Source organism: Pseudophryne corroboree, chromosome 1 (genome assembly GCF_028390025.1).
Source record: "Pseudophryne corroboree isolate aPseCor3 chromosome 1, aPseCor3.hap2, whole genome shotgun sequence".
In the NCBI taxonomy this organism is placed as follows: domain Eukaryota; kingdom Metazoa; phylum Chordata; class Amphibia; order Anura; family Myobatrachidae; genus Pseudophryne; species Pseudophryne corroboree.
The window spans coordinates 424771933-424789288 of NC_086444.1; the positions used below are offsets into that span (position 1 = coordinate 424771933).

Consider the following 17356-nt stretch of genomic DNA (forward strand, 5'->3'; position numbering starts at 1 on the left):
CATAAACCGTCAAGGGGGAACAAAGAGCAAGATGGCGTTAAAGGAATCAACAAAGATCCTGTTGTGGGCGGAGAGGCGAAACATCATCCTCTCTGCAATATTCATCCCAGGTGTAGAAAATTGGGAAGCAGATTATCTCAGTTGACAGGACATGCATCCGGGAGAGTGGTGTCTTCATCCACGGATCTTCAAGATGGTAGTGCGGAGATGGGGCCTTCCGCAGGTCGATCTCATGGCGTCGAGGCAGAACCACCAGCTGCCAAGATATGTATCCAGGACAAGGGATACTGCAGCAGAAGGAGTAGATGCGTTAACACTTCATTGGGATTACGAAATGGTTTACATCTTTCCACCCTTCCCACTCATACCAAAGTTGCTGAAGAGATTGAAACAAGAACGAGTGTGGGCGATTCTGATCGCTCCGGATTGGCCACGCAGGAGTTGGTACTCAGACCTACAAGGGTTGCTGTCAGAAGACCCTTGGCGGTTACCTCAAAGAGAGGACCTGCTGTCTCAAGGACCGTTTCTTCACCCAGACCTGAACAGACTGCGTTTGACAGCGTGGCTGTTGAAACCAGGATCTTAAGGAACAGAGGAATACTTAGAAGAGCTATTCCTACAATGATTGCAGCTAGGAAGCCGGTGACAACTGGGCATTACTACAGAATTTGGAAGAAATACATAGGCTGGTGTCAGGAACGTGGATGGGATTCGAAGACCTTCCATTTATCCAGACTTTTACTCTTCCTTCAAGCCGGACTAACCTTAGGTCTGCGGTTGGGATCTCTGAAGGTTCAGGTGTCGGCCCTTTCCATTCTTTTTCAACAACGGTTGGCATCCTTACCAGAAGTTCAGACCTTTTTACAGGGGGTGTTACGGATACAGCCCCCTTTTCGTTCCCCCACGGCACCATGGGATCTAAATTTGGTGTTAGATTTTTTTGAGATCACATTTATTTGAGCCGTTACCAAGGACAGACCTAAAATATCTTTCTTGGAAGGTAACGTTATTGCTAGCTTTAGCTTCGGCTAGGCGGGTCTCTGAGTTAGGAGCCTTGTCGTGTAAAAGTCCCTTTTTGATTTTTCATGAGGATCGGGTAGAACTCCGTATAAGAGCAGATTTCCTCCCTAAGGTTGTTTCGGGTTTTCATGTAAAACAACCAATTGTGGTCCCATCCTTCAAGGATCTAGCGGATGGGGATGTGTCCTTGGATGTTGTCCGAGCTTTAAAGGTGTATGTACAAATTACATCGTCCTTCCGAAAGTCAGACCATTTGTTCGTCCTTTATGATGGACCAAAGAAGGGTTGGCCAGCTTCTAAGCAGACTCTGTCTCGATGGATTAGACTTGCCATTAGGCAAGCTTATATTGCCTTTGGAAAACAGGTTCCGTTGCGGACGAGTGCGCATACCACTCGATAAGAGGGTGCCTCCTGGGCGGGTGCCAGAGGTGTTTCCACTTCTCAACTTTGCAGAGCGGCGACGTGGTCCTCAGCCCACACGTTCGCGAAATTTTATAAGTTTGATACCTTTGCGTCCGAAGATGCTAAGTTCGGACGTTTGGTTTTGCAGGCAACAGATAGCACTCCCACCCTGGAAGATAACTTTGGGACGTCCCCTAAAGTCTAAGAGGAACTCCAGTGTCCCCTAGTGGATGAAAGAGAAAAGAGGATTTTGGTACTTACCGATAAATCCATTTCTCTGAATCCTCTAGGGCAGAGGTTCTCAAACTCGGTCCTCAGGACCCCAAACAGTGCATGTTTTGCAGGTAACCCAGCAGGTGCACAGGTGTATTAATTACTCACTGACACATTTTAAAAGGTCCACAGGTGAGCTAATTATTTCACTTGTGATTCTGTGAGGAGACCTGCAAAACATGCACTGTGTGGGGTCCTGAGGACCGAGTTTGAGAACCTCTGCTCTAGGGGACACTGGACGCCCGCCTCTGTGCTGTCAATCCTGCTGTGTTTATAGTTCTGGTTCATACAGTTCGTACAAACAGCGTTGGTTTTTCGCTTAAAGAAGTTTCTTGGATGCTGTTTGGCATGTTGTACGGTTTGGTTCCTCGCCATAGGCTCTCGTATCGTGTCCTTGTCTCTCAGTCAAAATTTTCAAAACTGAGGCATGAGGGGCGTGAAGGGGGAGGAACACCTCCGGTTGCAGGCTTCACACCCCTAATGTCTAAGAGGAACTCCAGTGTCCCCTAGAGGATTCAGAGAAATGGATTTATCGGTAAGTACCAAAATCCTCTCTTTTTCACCGTTTCAGGGGATTAGTAAGTTAATGCAGAACAAGCTGTTATAGCTCCATGGCTCCTATCTGAATGTTTTGATTTTAGTTAGCCTTTAGAAAATGAATTTAAAGGACAACTTCCTCTTTATAATGTCATTTGCTTTGTTGTACAGATCCCATATGTTTTCCTATTCATTGGGCGAAAAATACATAAAACCTTATCTCTGTGAATAAGGAAACATAAAATATATATAAGCAATTGTGTTTTAACTTTATAATGTATTCCAACTAGTTTCCTCAACTGATTTCAGTTTTTCATCAGTTAATTTGTGAAATTTGTCTCACACTTCCTAGGTCTTGTGGAGGAGTAGTAGGAGTGGTCGATGTCCCCTACCTGGTTTTGGAACCTACTCACAACAAACAGGACTTTGCAGATGCCAAGGAGTACCGACACCTTCTGAAAGCCATGGGAGAGCACTTAGCACAGTACTGGAATGATATTGGCATAGGTGAATACTTCTTGTAAACTGCAAATAAAGTTGATTATTGATGAACTATTGTTAGATGACGTTTTAACTAATACAAATACTTGGTGAATGTTATAAAGAATATTTTCCTGCCTACAACTCGCACTCCAGTTGGGGACTGCTTGACGCAAGTATGTAAAAGAGGGTTTGACCTGGATATATTGGGTACATTAAATTTGAAGACCAAAATTAGACAATTTTTATTAGTGGGTAAATTCCCTAGGTATATCCGCTTGGTGGTGTGCCCGGAGTCAGAAAACTATGCTGAACAAAGAAAAGAAAAAGAAGACTCTTGTTTGGGCGCTCTTATTAAGTATCAGTCAAAAATGATAACAAAGATTACAATAAGATTACAATAGATTACAATAACAACTACAAACGTTCTAAAATTAGAATGTTTTCTGCTCCGTCTATATATAGAGTAATTCCAGATAGGAAAGTAGACATGAATAGAACTACTTCCATCTGCCTTGGATCAGTATAAAGCAAGTTTGTATTAATAAAAACCTAATGGGTCAATCAGTGTGAAGGAAGACCCACACACCGAATTCACATTACTATATATGCCAAAAGAGATATGATACGTGTGTGTGTCACAGATGTCTACATTATTCACTATTCGTTATTACATGTAACTTATATATCATAGATAGAAATGCCACTGAGATTCAGAAGGAAGAAAGTGAAAATGGTGATCCTGCTGTTCGTGTTAATGTCAGAAAGATTTGCGAATTTTTGCGGATGCTATGTGTTTTCTCCTGAAAAAATGTTGGGCGGGAAAAAAAACGGGTGCTAACTGGATATTGGTGGGGAAAACCGTTTCATGACTAATTGGATACCTCTTAAATTCAGTGATTATCATTTTTCAAACTATAAAATTAGCTTAGGGTTTATTTATCTTTAAACTATTTGGACAATGGAGACATACTAATCTTATTTTAATTATTTTTAAACTGATCAGTATTCTACACAAGATCTACAACTGCTAAGCTCAGAGAATGTCTTATTTGCTTTTATCCCATAGCTAAGAAGGGCATTGTAAAATTCTGGGATGAATTTGGTTACATCTCTGCAAACTGGAATCAACCACCCTCTTCCGATTTGAGGTATAAAAGAAGGCGTAAAATGGAGATTCCAACTACTATTCAGTGTGGTAAGTACATAACATACTCTTTACCATGTATAAATGATATGTTTGAAGTAATTAATTCAGCAATTGAAACTAAACGACAGTCAACTGATTTCGACATACATGGCCTAACTACTGAAATGTTCTGACAGATGTTAGGTTAATTATGTTACTCTTGGGGCCAATTCAATTAGTTTATTATCACAGGGCTATTCAATTATAGTCCACAATCAGCCCGCAGGCTACAGTTAACATGGAGGAAGGGCTTGAACAGAAAATGGCACTAAATGCCACGATCGTGGGTGCCACAACTTGTTAACCTCTATAGTTCTAGGAACTTGTCCTGGATTCTATGGGTTAACGTGAGGTAATGGGTAATTTACCATGGGGTATATGCAATTGCGGTCGAATTCCCGAAATTGTCGAAAAACTGGACTTTTTCTCCAAAAAAAAAAAATCGACAATGCAATTCAGTACTTTCCGGCAAAAAAACGGACTTTCCAAATTCGACTTTTTGAAATTCGACATTTGTCAAATTCGACATTTTTGCAATGGTACAAATGCGGCAATTCGCCAAAAGTATATTCAATTGAAGTTTGGAAATTCGACAACAGTGCTTTTAGACAGTAAATTCGTCATTTTCAATCCGCCACACTTTGGTGGGGGAATCTAATAAAAAAAATTTAAAACATGTTTTTTTTTTGTGGTTTTTTTATTGGTAATAGCATATCTATTTATATTAGAAGGGATTAGGTAATTGGTTTGTCTATTTTGGAGGCACAAGTATTATTTATATATGTTTAAAAATATTATTTATTTTTTATTTTTTTTTAAATGGAATGGTAAAATCCCGAAAAAAAATGGCTTGGGGTCCCCCCTCCAAAGCATAACCAGCCTCGGGCTCTTCGAGCCGGTCCTAGTTCTAAAAATCCGGGAGGAAAAATGACAGGGGATCCCCCGTATTTTTAAAACCAGCACCGGGCTCTGGTGCTGGTTCAAAAAATACGGGGGACAAAAAGCGTAGGGGTCCCCCGTATTTTTTACACCAGCATTGGGCTCCACTAGCTGGACAGATAATGCCACAGCCGGGGGTCACTTTTATACAGCGCCCTGCGGCCGTGGCATTAAATACCCAACTAGTCACCCCTGGCCGGGGTACCCTGGGGGAGTGGGGACCCCTTCAATCAAGGGGTCCCCCCCCCAGCCACCCAAGGGCCAGGGGTGAAGCCCGAGGCTGTCCCCCCCCCCCCCCCCATCCAAGGGCTGCGGATGGGGGGCTGATAGCCTTGAGAAAAGTGTAAGAATATTGTTTTTTCCAGTAGTACTACAAGTCCCAGCAAGCCTCCCCCGCAAGCTGGTACTTGGAGAACCACAAGTACCAGCATGTGGGAGAAAAACGGGCCCGCTGGTACCTGTAGTTCTACTGGAAAAAAAATACCCAAATAAAAACAGGACACGCACACCGTGATAGTAAAACTTTATTACACACATGTCGACACACACATACTTACCTATGTTGACCCGCCGACTGCCACGCCCCCCTCGTCACTGAAGAATCCGGGGTACCTGTGAAAAAAATTATACTCGGCTCAATCCAGTGTCTGTATCGGGCCAGTCTCATTAAGGGGCTTGCTGTGGGACTTGTAGTACTACTGGAAAAGACAATATTCTTTCAAATTTCTCAAGGCTATCAGCCCCCCATCCGCAGCCCTTGGATGGGGGGGACAGCCTCGGGCTTCACCCCTGGCCCTTGGGTGGCTGGGGGGGGGGACCCCTTGATTGAAGGGCTCCCCACTCCTGGGTACCCCGGCCAGGGGTGACTAGTTGGATATTCAATGCCACGGCCGCTGTATAAAAGTGACCCCCGGCTGTGGCATTATCTGTCCAGCTAGTGGAGCCCGATGCTGGTGTAAAAAATACGGGGGACCCCTACTCTTTTTGTCCCCCGTATTTTTTGCACCAGCACCCCCCCCCCCCCCCCCCGGATTTTTAGAACCAGGACCGGCTCGAAGAGCCCGAGGCTGGTTATGCTTTGGAGGGTGGACCACACGCAATTTTTTTACGGGTTTTTTCGGCACCCACTTGCCGGAATTCGACGGTTGAATTGTGTCGAATTAAAAAAACGGGCGAAAAATTGCCGCGATTAGCCGCTAATTGCATATACCCCCATGAGAGGAAAGGGGGCTGTAATTGAATAGTCCCAGGCATTAAATCCTAAGGCTGCCACCCTTTTCCGGGTGCAGTAAATTACTGCGGATAATAGAATTTGATCCTTAGTCTCATTAAGTGTTGCCTCTCAAAACCTCCACTATTAAAACTGCATTTGTTTTTTGCCCTGTCTACAAATTGGGGAGAGTGTCTGCTCTTGAGGTATTATTGAAAGCTGCTAGTAAGGATGTATTTGATTGCTGTAACTGATGTAGCCGTGTACAGGATAGGTGGGGGTGGGATATGAACTGTTTAAGCCCCACTTCATCTTTTGGAATGCAGCGTAGTAGAATTTGTGGCATTCCTGAGTGAAAGCTACTCGCATCAGATTTATTTTTTCAGGCTAAGATTACTACAGAGAAGGCACATAAAGTGGGGACACATTTTTCTTCAAGAGTCTGAGGAAGTAGCATTTAGAGAGTCATCCTGACCTATACTTTCAACTTGACTTTCTGCTGCGGGGTACACTGGGCTCCACAGGGAATGACATTGGGGTGTAGAGTAGGCTCTTGATCCGAGGCACCAACAGGCTAAAAGCTTTGACGGTTCCCAGAATTCATAGCGCCGCCTCCTCTATAACCCCGTATCCGTGCGCAGGAGCTCAGTTTTGTAGTTGGTGCCATGCAATGCAGGCATACAACAGGGGGGTTGCTCCAGCAGCCCTGAGAAGAGCATTTTAAAGTGAAAAATGAAGACTTCAAAGGCTGCAGCAGACACACTGTGAGTGTTAGATGTCAGTCAGACATCTCCTGCTGCAGTTCCATCACCTCCCCCAGTGGCGCTGTATACTCCCGCGCCCTGGTTGCCGGGTACTTACAGCGGAGGCTCCGGTTCTTCTTCGTCAGTCACACACACCACCGCTGCCCTCTTGGATCGTGTGGCCGCACACAGGGAGGAGGTAAGAGGGTCCCCCAGGTGGGACCCGCGGGAAATCGCGATCCGGCGCGGTCGGTGGGAGGCGCGCGCTGGCGTGGACACTGTGGCAGTACAGGGACCCTACTAGACCGCCAGGGCAAGGGCACAGGTCGGTTTTATTAAAAACAGTTTATTATATAGCCCACAGTACCCGGTGGTGAAGTCCAGCAGGGGGATAAGGCTTTGACCTGCAGCCCCTCCCCCAGCCCCAGTGCGCCATTTAGAGTAAATGTTCCCGCCCTGGAGCTGCATCTCTCTCTCCCTCACTCCCTGTCAGCGTTTGGGCGCCATTAGGACAAGCTGAGCTGATCCTGGGACTGTTTGGGCAAATCCTCCTCTGTAAAGCCACCTGCATGTCAACGCTGTGCATTTGACAGGACACTTATGTCTGCTTGTTGGTTTTCGTTAAGAAAGAGTGCATTTAGTCAGGGTTATGTAGTACAAGTACCCTGTGATATACATCCAGTCTTTACTGTGCATTGTTATATCTATTGATTGTATAGCTATACTTAGTATTACTCTGTATTGCTAGTCCAGTGCAGTTTTATTGCATGTCATAATTTCTGCATTGTTCAATGTGACTCTGTGTGTGTGCATATAGCTGCTGTGTGACCTCCATTTCGTATATCTCACTCAGATTGGTATCCCTATATTCTACAACCTGAGGGGGGCTACGTGCATCAGGGTTATCTAATATAGGTGTTTCACAAGATCTACTTATTGTGTATTTCTCTATCGTCCTAGTGGATGCTGGGGTTCCTGAAAGGACCATGGGGAATAGCGGCTCCGCAGGAGACAGGGCACAAAAAGTAAAGCTTTTTCCGATCAGGTGGTGTGCACTGGCTCCTCCCCCTATGACCCTCCTCCAGACTCCAGTTAGATTTTTGTGCCCGGCCGAGAAGGGTGCAATCTAGGTGGCTCTCCTAAAGAGCTGCTTAGAGAAAGTTTAGCTAGGTTTTTTATTTTACAGTGATTCCTGCTGGCAACAGGATCACTGCAGCGAGGGACTGAGGGGAGAAGGAGTCAACTCACCTGCGTGCAGGATGGATTGGTTTCTTGGCTACTGGACATCAAGCTCCAGAGGGACGATCACAGGTACAGCCTGGATGGTCACCGGAGCCACGCCGCCGGCCCCCTTGCAGATGCTGAAATCAGAAGAGGTCCAGAATCGGCGGCTGAAGACTCCTGCAGTCTTCTAAAGGTAGCGCACAGCACTGCAGCTGTGCGCCATTTTCCTCTCAGCACACTTCACACGGCAGTCACTGAGGGTGCAGGGCGCTGGGAGGGGGGCGCCCTGGGAGGCAAATGAGTACCTATAAAGGCTAAAAATACCTCACATATAGCCCTAGAGGCTATATGGAGATATTTAACCCCTGCCTAATTTTTCTAAATAGCGGGAGACGAGCCCGCCGGAAAAGGGGCGGGGCCTATCTCCTCAGCACACGGCGCCATTTCCTCTCACAGCTCCGCTGGTCAGGACGGCTCCCAAGTCTCTCCCCTGCACTGCACTACAGAAACAGGGTAAAACAGAGAGGGGGGGGCACATTTATGGCGATATTTTGATATAACAAAGCAGCTATAAGGGAGCACTTATTATAAGGCTATCCCTGATATATATATAGCGCTTTTGGTGTGTGCTGGCAAACTCTCCCTCTGTCTCCCCAAAGGGCTAGTGGGTCCTGTCTTCGTTAGGAGCATTCCCTGTGTGTCTGCTGTGTGTCGGTACGTGTGTGTCGACATGTATGAGGACGATATTGGTGTGGAGGCGGAGCAATTGCCAAATATGAGGATGTCACCCCCTAGGGAGTCGACACCAGAATGGATGCCTTTATTTATGGAACTACGGGATAGTGTCAACACGCTAAAGCAGTCGTTTGACGACATGAGACGGCCGGACAATCAATTAGTGCCTGTCCAGGCGACTCAAACACCGTCAGGGGCTGTGAAACGCCCTTTGCCTCAGTCGGTCGACACAGACCCAGACACAGGCGATGACTCCAGTGGTGACGGTGACGAATCAACCGTATTTTCCAGTAGGGCCACACGTTATATGATTTTGGCAATGAAGGAGGCGTTACATTTAGCTGATACTACAGGTACCACTAAACAGGGTATTATGTGGGGTATGAAAAAACTACCTATAGTTTTTCCTGAATCAGAAGAACTAAATGACGTGTGTAATGAAGCGTGGGTTGCCCCTGATAAAAAGCTGATAATTTCAAAGAAATTATTGGCATTATACCCTTTCCCGCCAGAGGTTAGGGAGCGCTGGGAAACACCTCCTAGGGTGGACAAGGCGCTAACACGCTTATCTAAACAAGTGGCGTTACCCTCTCCTGAGACGGCCGCACTTAAAGATCCATCAGATAGGAGGATGGAAAATATCCAAAAAAGTATATACACACATGCAGGTGTTATACTACGACCAGCTGTAGCGACTGCCTGGATGGGCAGTGCGGGGGTAGTTTGGTCAGAATCCCTGATTGAAAATATTGATACCCTGGACAGGGACAATATTTTACTGTCGTTAGAACAAATAAAGGATGCATTTCTTTATATGCGTGATGCACAGAGGGATATATGCACACTGGCATCACGGGTAAGTGCTATGTCCATTTCGGCCAGAAGAGCTTTATGGACGCGACAGTGGACAGGCGATGCGGATTCAAAACGGCATATGGAAGTTTTGCCGTATAAAGGGGAGGAGTTATTTGGAGTCGGTCTATCAGATTTGGTGGCCACGGCTACAGCCGGGAAATCCACCTTTCTACCTCAAGTCACTCCCCAACAGAAAAAGGCACCGACTTTTCAACCGCAGCCCTTTCGTTCCTTTAAAAATAAGAGAGCAAAGGGCTATTCATATCTGCCACGAGGCAAAGGTCGAGGGAAGAGACAGCAACACGCAGCTCCTTCCCAGGATCAGAAGCCCTCCCCGGCTTCTACAAAAGCCTCAGCATGACGCTGGGGCTTCTCAAGCGGACTCGGGGACGGTGGGGGGTCGTCTCAAAAATTACAGCGCGCAGTGGGCTCACTCGCAAGTAGATCCCTGGATCCTGCAGATAATATCTCAGGGATACAGGTTGGAATTAGAGACAGATCCACCTCGCCGTTTCCTGAAGTCTGCTTTACCAACATCCCCCTCCGAAAGGGAGACGGTTTGGAAGCCATTCACAAGCTGTACTCTCAGCAGGTGATAGTCAAGGTACCTCTTCTGCAACAAGGGAAGGGGTATTATTCCACTCTTTTTGTGGTACCGAAGCCGGATGGCTCGGTAAGGCCTATTCTAAATCTGAAGTCCTTGAACCTGTACATAAAGAAGTTCAAGTTCAAAATGGAGTCACTCAGAGCAGTGATAGCGAACCTGGAAGAGGGGGACTTTATGGTATCCTTGGACATCAAGGATGCGTATCTCCACGTTCCAATTTACCCCTCACACCAGGGGTACCTCAGGTTCGTTGTACAAAACTGTCACTATCAGTTTCAGACGCTGCCGTTCGGATTGTCCACGGCACCTCGGATCTTTACAAAGGTAATGGCCGAGATGATGATTCTTCTTCGAAGAAAAGGCGTATTAATTATCCCATACTTGGACGATCTCCTAATAAGGGCGAGGTCCAGAGAACAGCTAGAGATGGGATTAGCACTGTCTCAAGAAGTGCTAAAACAGCACGGGTGGATTCTGAATATTCCAAAATCCCAGTTAATGCCGACAACTCGTCTGCTGTTCCTAGGGATGATTCTGGACACGGTTCAGAAAAAGGTTTTTCTCCCGGAGGAAAAAGCCAAGGAGTTATCCGAGCTTGTCAGGAACCTCCTAAAACCAGGAAAGGTGTCTGTACATCAATGCACAAGAGTCCTGGGAAAAATGGTGGCTTCTTACGAAGCAATTCCATTCGGCAGATTCCACGCGAGAATTTTCCAAAGGGATCTGTTGAACAAATGGTCAGGGTCGCATCTTCAGATGCACCTGCGGATAACCCTGTCTCCAAGGACAAGGGTGTCTCTTCTGTGGTGGTTGCAGAGTGCTCATCTATTGGAGGGCCGCAGATTCGGCATACAGGATTGGATCCTGGTGACCACGGACGCCAGCCTGAGAGGCTGGGGAGCAGTCGCACAAGGAAGAAACTTCCAGGGAGTATGGACGAGCCTGGAAACGTCTCTTCACATAAACATTCTGGAACTAAGAGCAATATACAATGCTCTAAGCCAGGCAGAACCTCTGCTTCAGGGAAAACCGGTGTTGATCCAGTCGGACAACATCACGGCAGTCGCCCATGTGAACAGACAGGGCGGCACAAGAAGCAGGAGTGCAATGGCAGAAGCTGCAAGGATTCTTCGCTGGGCAGAGAATCATGTGATAGCACTGTCAGCAGTGTTCATCCCGGGAGTGGACAACTGGGAAGCAGACTTCCTCAGCAGACACGATCTTCACCCGGGAGAGTGGGGACTTCATCCAGAAGTCTTCCACATGCTGGTAACCCGTTGGGAAAGACCAATGGTGGACATGATGGCGTCTCGCCTCAACAAAAAACTGGACAGGTATTGCGCCAGGTCAAGAGATCCGCAGGCAATAGCTGTGGACGCGCTGGTAACGCCTTGGGTGTACCAGTCGGTGTATGTGTTTCCTCCTCTGCCTCTCATACCAAAAGTATTGAGAATTATACGGCAAAGAGGCGTAAGAACGATACTAGTGGTTCCGGATTGGCCAAGAAGGACTTGGTACCCGGAACTTCAAGAGATGATCACGGAAGATCCGTGGCCTCTACCTCTAAGGAGGGACTTGCTTCAGCAGGGTCCCTGTCTGTTTCAAGACTTACCGCGGCTGCGTTTGACGGCATGGCGGTTGAACGCCGGATCCTAAAGGAAAAAGGCATGCCGGAAGAAGTCATTCCTACTTTGATTAAAGCAAGGAAGGAAGTAACCGTGCAACATTATCACCGAATTTGGCGAAAATATGTTGCGTGGTGCGAAGATCGGAGTGCTCCGACGGAGGAATTTCAACTGGGTCGATTCCTACATTTCCTGCAATCAGGATTGTCAATGGGTCTCAAATTGGGATCTATTAAGGTTCAAATTTCGGCCCTGTCGATTTTCTTTCAAAAAGAATTGGCTTCAGTCCCTGAAGTCCAGACCTTTGTTAAGGGAGTGCTGCATATACAGCCTCCTGTGGTGCCTCCAGTGGCACCGTGGGATCTCAATGTGGTTTTGGATTTCCTAAAATCTCATTGGTTTGAACCACTAAAAAAGGTGGATTTGAAATATCTCACATGGAAAGTGACCATGCTTCTAGCCCTGGCTTCTGCCAGGAGAGTGTCAGAATTGGCAGCTTTATCTTACAAAAGCCCATATCTGATTTTCCATTCGGACAGGGCAGAACTGCGGACTCGTCCGCATTTTCTCCCTAAGGTGGTGTCAGCATTTCATCTGAACCAGCCTATTGTAGTGCCTGCGGCTACAAGTGACTTGGAGGACTCCAAGTTACTGGACGTTGTCAGAGCATTAAAAATATATATTGCAAGGACAGCTGGAGTCAGAAAATCTGACTCGTTGTTTATATTGTATGCACCCAACAAGATGGGTGCTCCGGCGTCTAAGCAGACGATTGCTCGTTGGATCTGTAGCACAATCCAACTTGCACATTCTGTGGCAGGCCTGCCACAGCCTAAATCTGTAAAGGCCCACTCCACAAGGAAGGTGGGCTCATCTTGGGCGGCTGCCCGAGGGGTCTCGGCATTACAACTTTGCCGAGCAGCTACGTGGTCAGGGGAGAACACGTTTGTAAAATTTTACAAATTTGATACTCTGGCTAAGGAGGACCTGGAGTTCTCTCATTCGGTGCTGCAGAGTCATCCGCACTCTCCCGCCCGTTTGGGAGCTTTGGTATAATCCCCATGGTCCTTTCAGGAACCCCAGCATCCACTAGGACGATAGAGAAAATAAGATTTTACTTACCGATAAATCTATTTCTCGGAGTCCGTAGTGGATGCTGGGCGCCCATCCCAAGTGCGGATTATCTGCATAAATTGTACATAGTTATTGTTAACTAATTCGGGTTATTGTTGAAGGAAGCCATCTTTCAGAGGCTCCGCTGTTATCATACTGTTAACTGGGTTTAGATCACAAGTTGTACGGTGTGATTGGTGTGGCTGGTATGAGTCTTACCCGGGATTCAAAATCCTCCCTTATTGTGTACGCTCGTCCGGGCACAGTACCTAACTGGAGTCTGGAGGAGGGTCATAGGGGGAGGAGCCAGTGCACACCACCTGATCGGAAAAAGCTTTACTTTTTTCTGCCCTGTCTCCTGCGGAGCCGCTATTCCCCATGGTCCTTTCAGGAACCCCAGCATCCACTACGGACTCCGAGAAATAGATTTATCGGTAAGTAAAATCTTATTTTTTCTCTGTGAATTTTAGTCACCATATACCTCTGGAATTTTCTGTTTGTGCAAATACACTACACAGGGGGTTCTTGTCAGGTATTGTGCTGCTGATATTGTACTGGGTTGCCTTCCATTGAGCTTTCAGATATGTCAGCTACAAGGGGCGACGGAGCTGGGGCTGATCCCACATTGCATGGTGGTGACGCCTCAGACACGTTTGAGGAGAATATAGCAGCTGAGGGTTCTGGTTCTGAGGGTTCTTTACCCCCCAGTGGGACCGTAGCAACGGGGGTTCAAAATGACCCGCCTTGGGCTACGTTTTCCAAGCTCTTGAGTACGCTAGTAACTAGACTTGCGCCCCCTATGGGACCTCCTGTGCCGGTACAACCGCTTATGGTCCCTGCGGTTAATCCGCCATGGGCAGATCATCTGTCCTCTCAGTTACAGCAATTGAATCAATCACTGACTAAACAGAAATCTAACCCTCGCCCGCCCAAGACCTCGGGGTCCTCTAAGCGGGCTATAACTTCCTCACAATCTACCAACGTCCCAGACACCTCGTCTGATGAGGATGGCTTATATACTGACCCCACAGATTCTGATCCTGATGCTTCTGATGGGGAATCTTTTTTACAGGTGGATGTTCCTGACTTATTGTAGGCTATCAGGCTAGTTCTTCAAATCACTTATGACCCAGAGCCGGATGCTGCCCCTAAGAAACCGGACAGGTTTAAACGTCAGAAAGTAGTTAAACAAGTTTTCTCTTACGTCCTAGAGGATGCTGGGGACTCCGTAAGGACCATGGGGTATAGACGGGCTCCGCAGGAGATAGGGCACCTAAAAAGAACTTTGACTATGGGTGTGCACTGGCTCCTCCCTCTATGCCCCTCCTCCAGACCTCAGTTAGATCTTGTGCCCAGAGGAGAATGGGTGCACTGCAGAGAGCTCTCCAGAGTTTTCTGTGGAAAAATAATTTTGTTAGGTTTTTTATTTTCAGGGAGTCCTGTTGGCAACAGGCTCCCTGCATCGTGGGACCGAGGAGAGAGAAGCAGAGCTGGCTTGTCAAGTTGGTCACTGCTTCTAAGGCTACTGGACACCATTAGCTCCAGAGGGAGTCGGAACACAGGTCTCACCTGGGGTTCGTCCCGGAGCCGCGCCGCCGTCCTCCTCACAGATGCCGAAGATAGAAGCCGGACAGAGAAGGCAGAAGACATCTTAGGCGGCAGAAGACATCAGATCTTCATGAGGTAAGGCGCGCAGCGGTAAGCTGCGCGCCATTGCTCCCAGTCACACACACACACAGAGCAGCACTGAAGGGCGCAGGGGTAGAGGCGCCCTGGGCAGCAATAAACCTCACATTTTGGCACAAATACAGTTGGATTAGACTGCGGAGGCAGTAAATCTATGATCCCCCGCCATTTTATTGAAAAATCACTGGGACCGAAGCCCGCCGTCGGGTGGGCGGGGCTTGATCCTCAGCACTAACCAGCGCCATTTTCTCCACAGAAGCTGCATGGGGAAAACGCTGGCTCCCTGGTCTCTCCCCTGCTGAACACAGGCTGGAAAAAAGAGGAGGGGGGCACATTAGCGACGCAGTGAGTGGGAATTGGCATAATATATATATATAAAAAAGCGCTATCTGGACATATTTTTTTCCAGTGTTTTAAGCGCTGGTGTGTGCTGGCATACTCTTTCTCTGTCTCTCCTTAGGACCTGGTTGGGGTTTTGTCCCCTTATAGGTTAATCCCTGTGTGTGTGGGGTGTCGGTACGTGTGTGTCGACATGTCTGAGGCGGAAGGCTTCTCCAAGGAGGAGGTGGAGCAAATGAATGGTGTGTCCCCGTCGGTTGTGCCGACTCCAGATTGGATGGACATGTGGCATATGTTGAATGCAAGTGTGGCATCTTTACATAAAAGGCTTGATAAGGCTACTTTAGGGGGGACATCAGGGGGTCAATCCTCAGATTGGACCGACTCACAGGGCCCGTCGGGGTCTCAAAAGCGTCCCTTAACACAAGACACTACTACCGACACGGATTCTGATTCCAGTGTCGACTATGACGAAGTAAAATTGCACCCTAGGGTGACTAAAACCATTCAGTGTATGATTGTGGCAATAAGGGATGTGTTGCATATTGTGGATGAACCCTCGGTCCCCGACACAAGGGTACACATGTTTAAGGAAAAGAAACAGATTATTAATTTTCCCACATCTCATGAATTAAATGATTTCTTTGGAAAAGCTTGGGAGACTCCGGAAAAGAGACCGCAGATCCCCAAAAGAATTATATGGCATACCCTTTTCCTAAGCAGGACAGGGAGATTTGGGAAACACCCCCCACTGTGGACAAGGCCCTGACGCGCTTGTCCAAGAAAGTGGCGCTACCGTCTCCTGACACAGCGGCCCTTAAGGACCCTGCAGATCGCAGGCAAGAAACTACCTTAAAGTGTATTTATTCTCATACGGGTGCTGTGTTAAGACCGACAATTGCGTCGGCATGGGTGTGTAGCGCAATTGCAGCTTGGACAGATGAGCTGACAGATCAATTTGATAATATGGATAAGGATACTATATTCCTAACTCTAGCCCATATTAAAGACGCAGTCTTATTTATGAGGGTTGCTCAAAGGGACATTGGATTGCTAGCTTCTAGGGCCAATGCCATGTCTATCTCAGCGAGAAGATCCTTATGGACTCGCCAATGGACGGGTGATGCGGATTCCAAGAAACATATGGAAGTACTACCCTATAAGGGGGATGTGTTGTTTGGGGATGGGCTGACGGACCTGGTTTCCACAGCTACAGCAGGTAAAGCAAATTTTTTTACCATATATTCCCCAACAGCAAAAGAAAGTAACACCCTAATCAGATGCAGTCCTTTCGGTCGCACAAGTCCAAAAGAGGTCGGGGATCCTCTTTGCTCGCCAGAGGTAAGGGCAGAGGCAAGAGAGCACCTGCTTCAGCAGGTGCCCAGGAGCAAAAGTCCTCCCCGGCTACTCCAAAACCCACAGCATGACGCTTGGGCTCCCCTGAGGGAGTCCGCACCGGTGGGGGCACGTCTTCGACTTTTCAGTCAGGCCTGGGTCAGTTCGGACCTGAATCCCTGGGTGTTGGAAATAGTTTCCCAGGGTTACAAATTGGAATTCGAGGAGGTGCCCCCGAGCCGATTTTTCAAATCGGCCCTACCAGCTTCCACATCGGAAAGGGATGTAGTATTAGCTGCAATTCAAACTCTGTGTATACAGCAAGTGATAATCAAGGTTCCCCTGCACCAGCAGGGAAGAGGTTACTATTCAACCCTATTTGTGGTCCCGAAACCGGACGGTTCGGTCAGACCTATTTTGAATCTGAAATCCCTAAACCTGTACATAAAAAAATTCAAATTCAAAATGGAATCTCTCAGAGCGATAATAGCCAACATGGAGGAGGGGGAGTTTATGGTGTCTCTGGACATATAGGATGCGTACCTTCATGTCCCCATATATGCCCCCCATCAGGAATACCTGAGATTCGCTGTACAGGATTGTCATTACCAATTTCAGACGTTGCCGTTTGGACTTTCCACGGCCCGAGGATTTTCACCAAGATAATGGCGGAAATGATGGTGGTCCTGCGCAAGCATGGAGTCACAATTATCTCCTGATAAAAGCGAGATCAAGGGAGAAATTGCTGAGCAGTGTGGCGCTCTCTCTGAGAGTGCTCCAGCAACACGGTTGGATTCTAAATCTACCGAAGTCAGTTGATTCCGACAACTCGACTACCGTTCCTAGGTATGATGCTGGATACGGAACAAATGAAGGTCTTTCTCCCAATAGAGAAAGCCCAAGACATCCAGAACATGGTCAGAGACCTGCTAAAACCGAAAAGGGTGTCAGTTCACCAATGCACTTGAGTTCTGGGGAAAATGGTGGCGGCCTACGAGGCCATTCCATTTGGAAGGTTCCATGCAAGGACTTTTCAATGGGACC

At 47.4% G+C, this 17356-nt stretch overlaps 1 protein-coding gene across 6 annotated transcripts in view; it reads left to right on the forward strand.

Annotated features, from left to right (window-relative positions):
- The window catches only part of MORC2 (MORC family CW-type zinc finger 2), a 343405-nt gene that overhangs the window by 243174 nt on the left and 82875 nt on the right, over positions 1-17356 (forward strand). For all 6 annotated transcript variants that reach the window (XM_063913415.1, XM_063913413.1, XM_063913411.1 and 3 more), the window contains exons 15-16: positions 2585-2739; positions 3782-3910. In XM_063913415.1, the coding sequence (XP_063769485.1) occupies positions 2585-2739; positions 3782-3910 (284 nt within the window). The remainder of the gene's footprint in view (positions 1-2584; positions 2740-3781; positions 3911-17356) is intronic.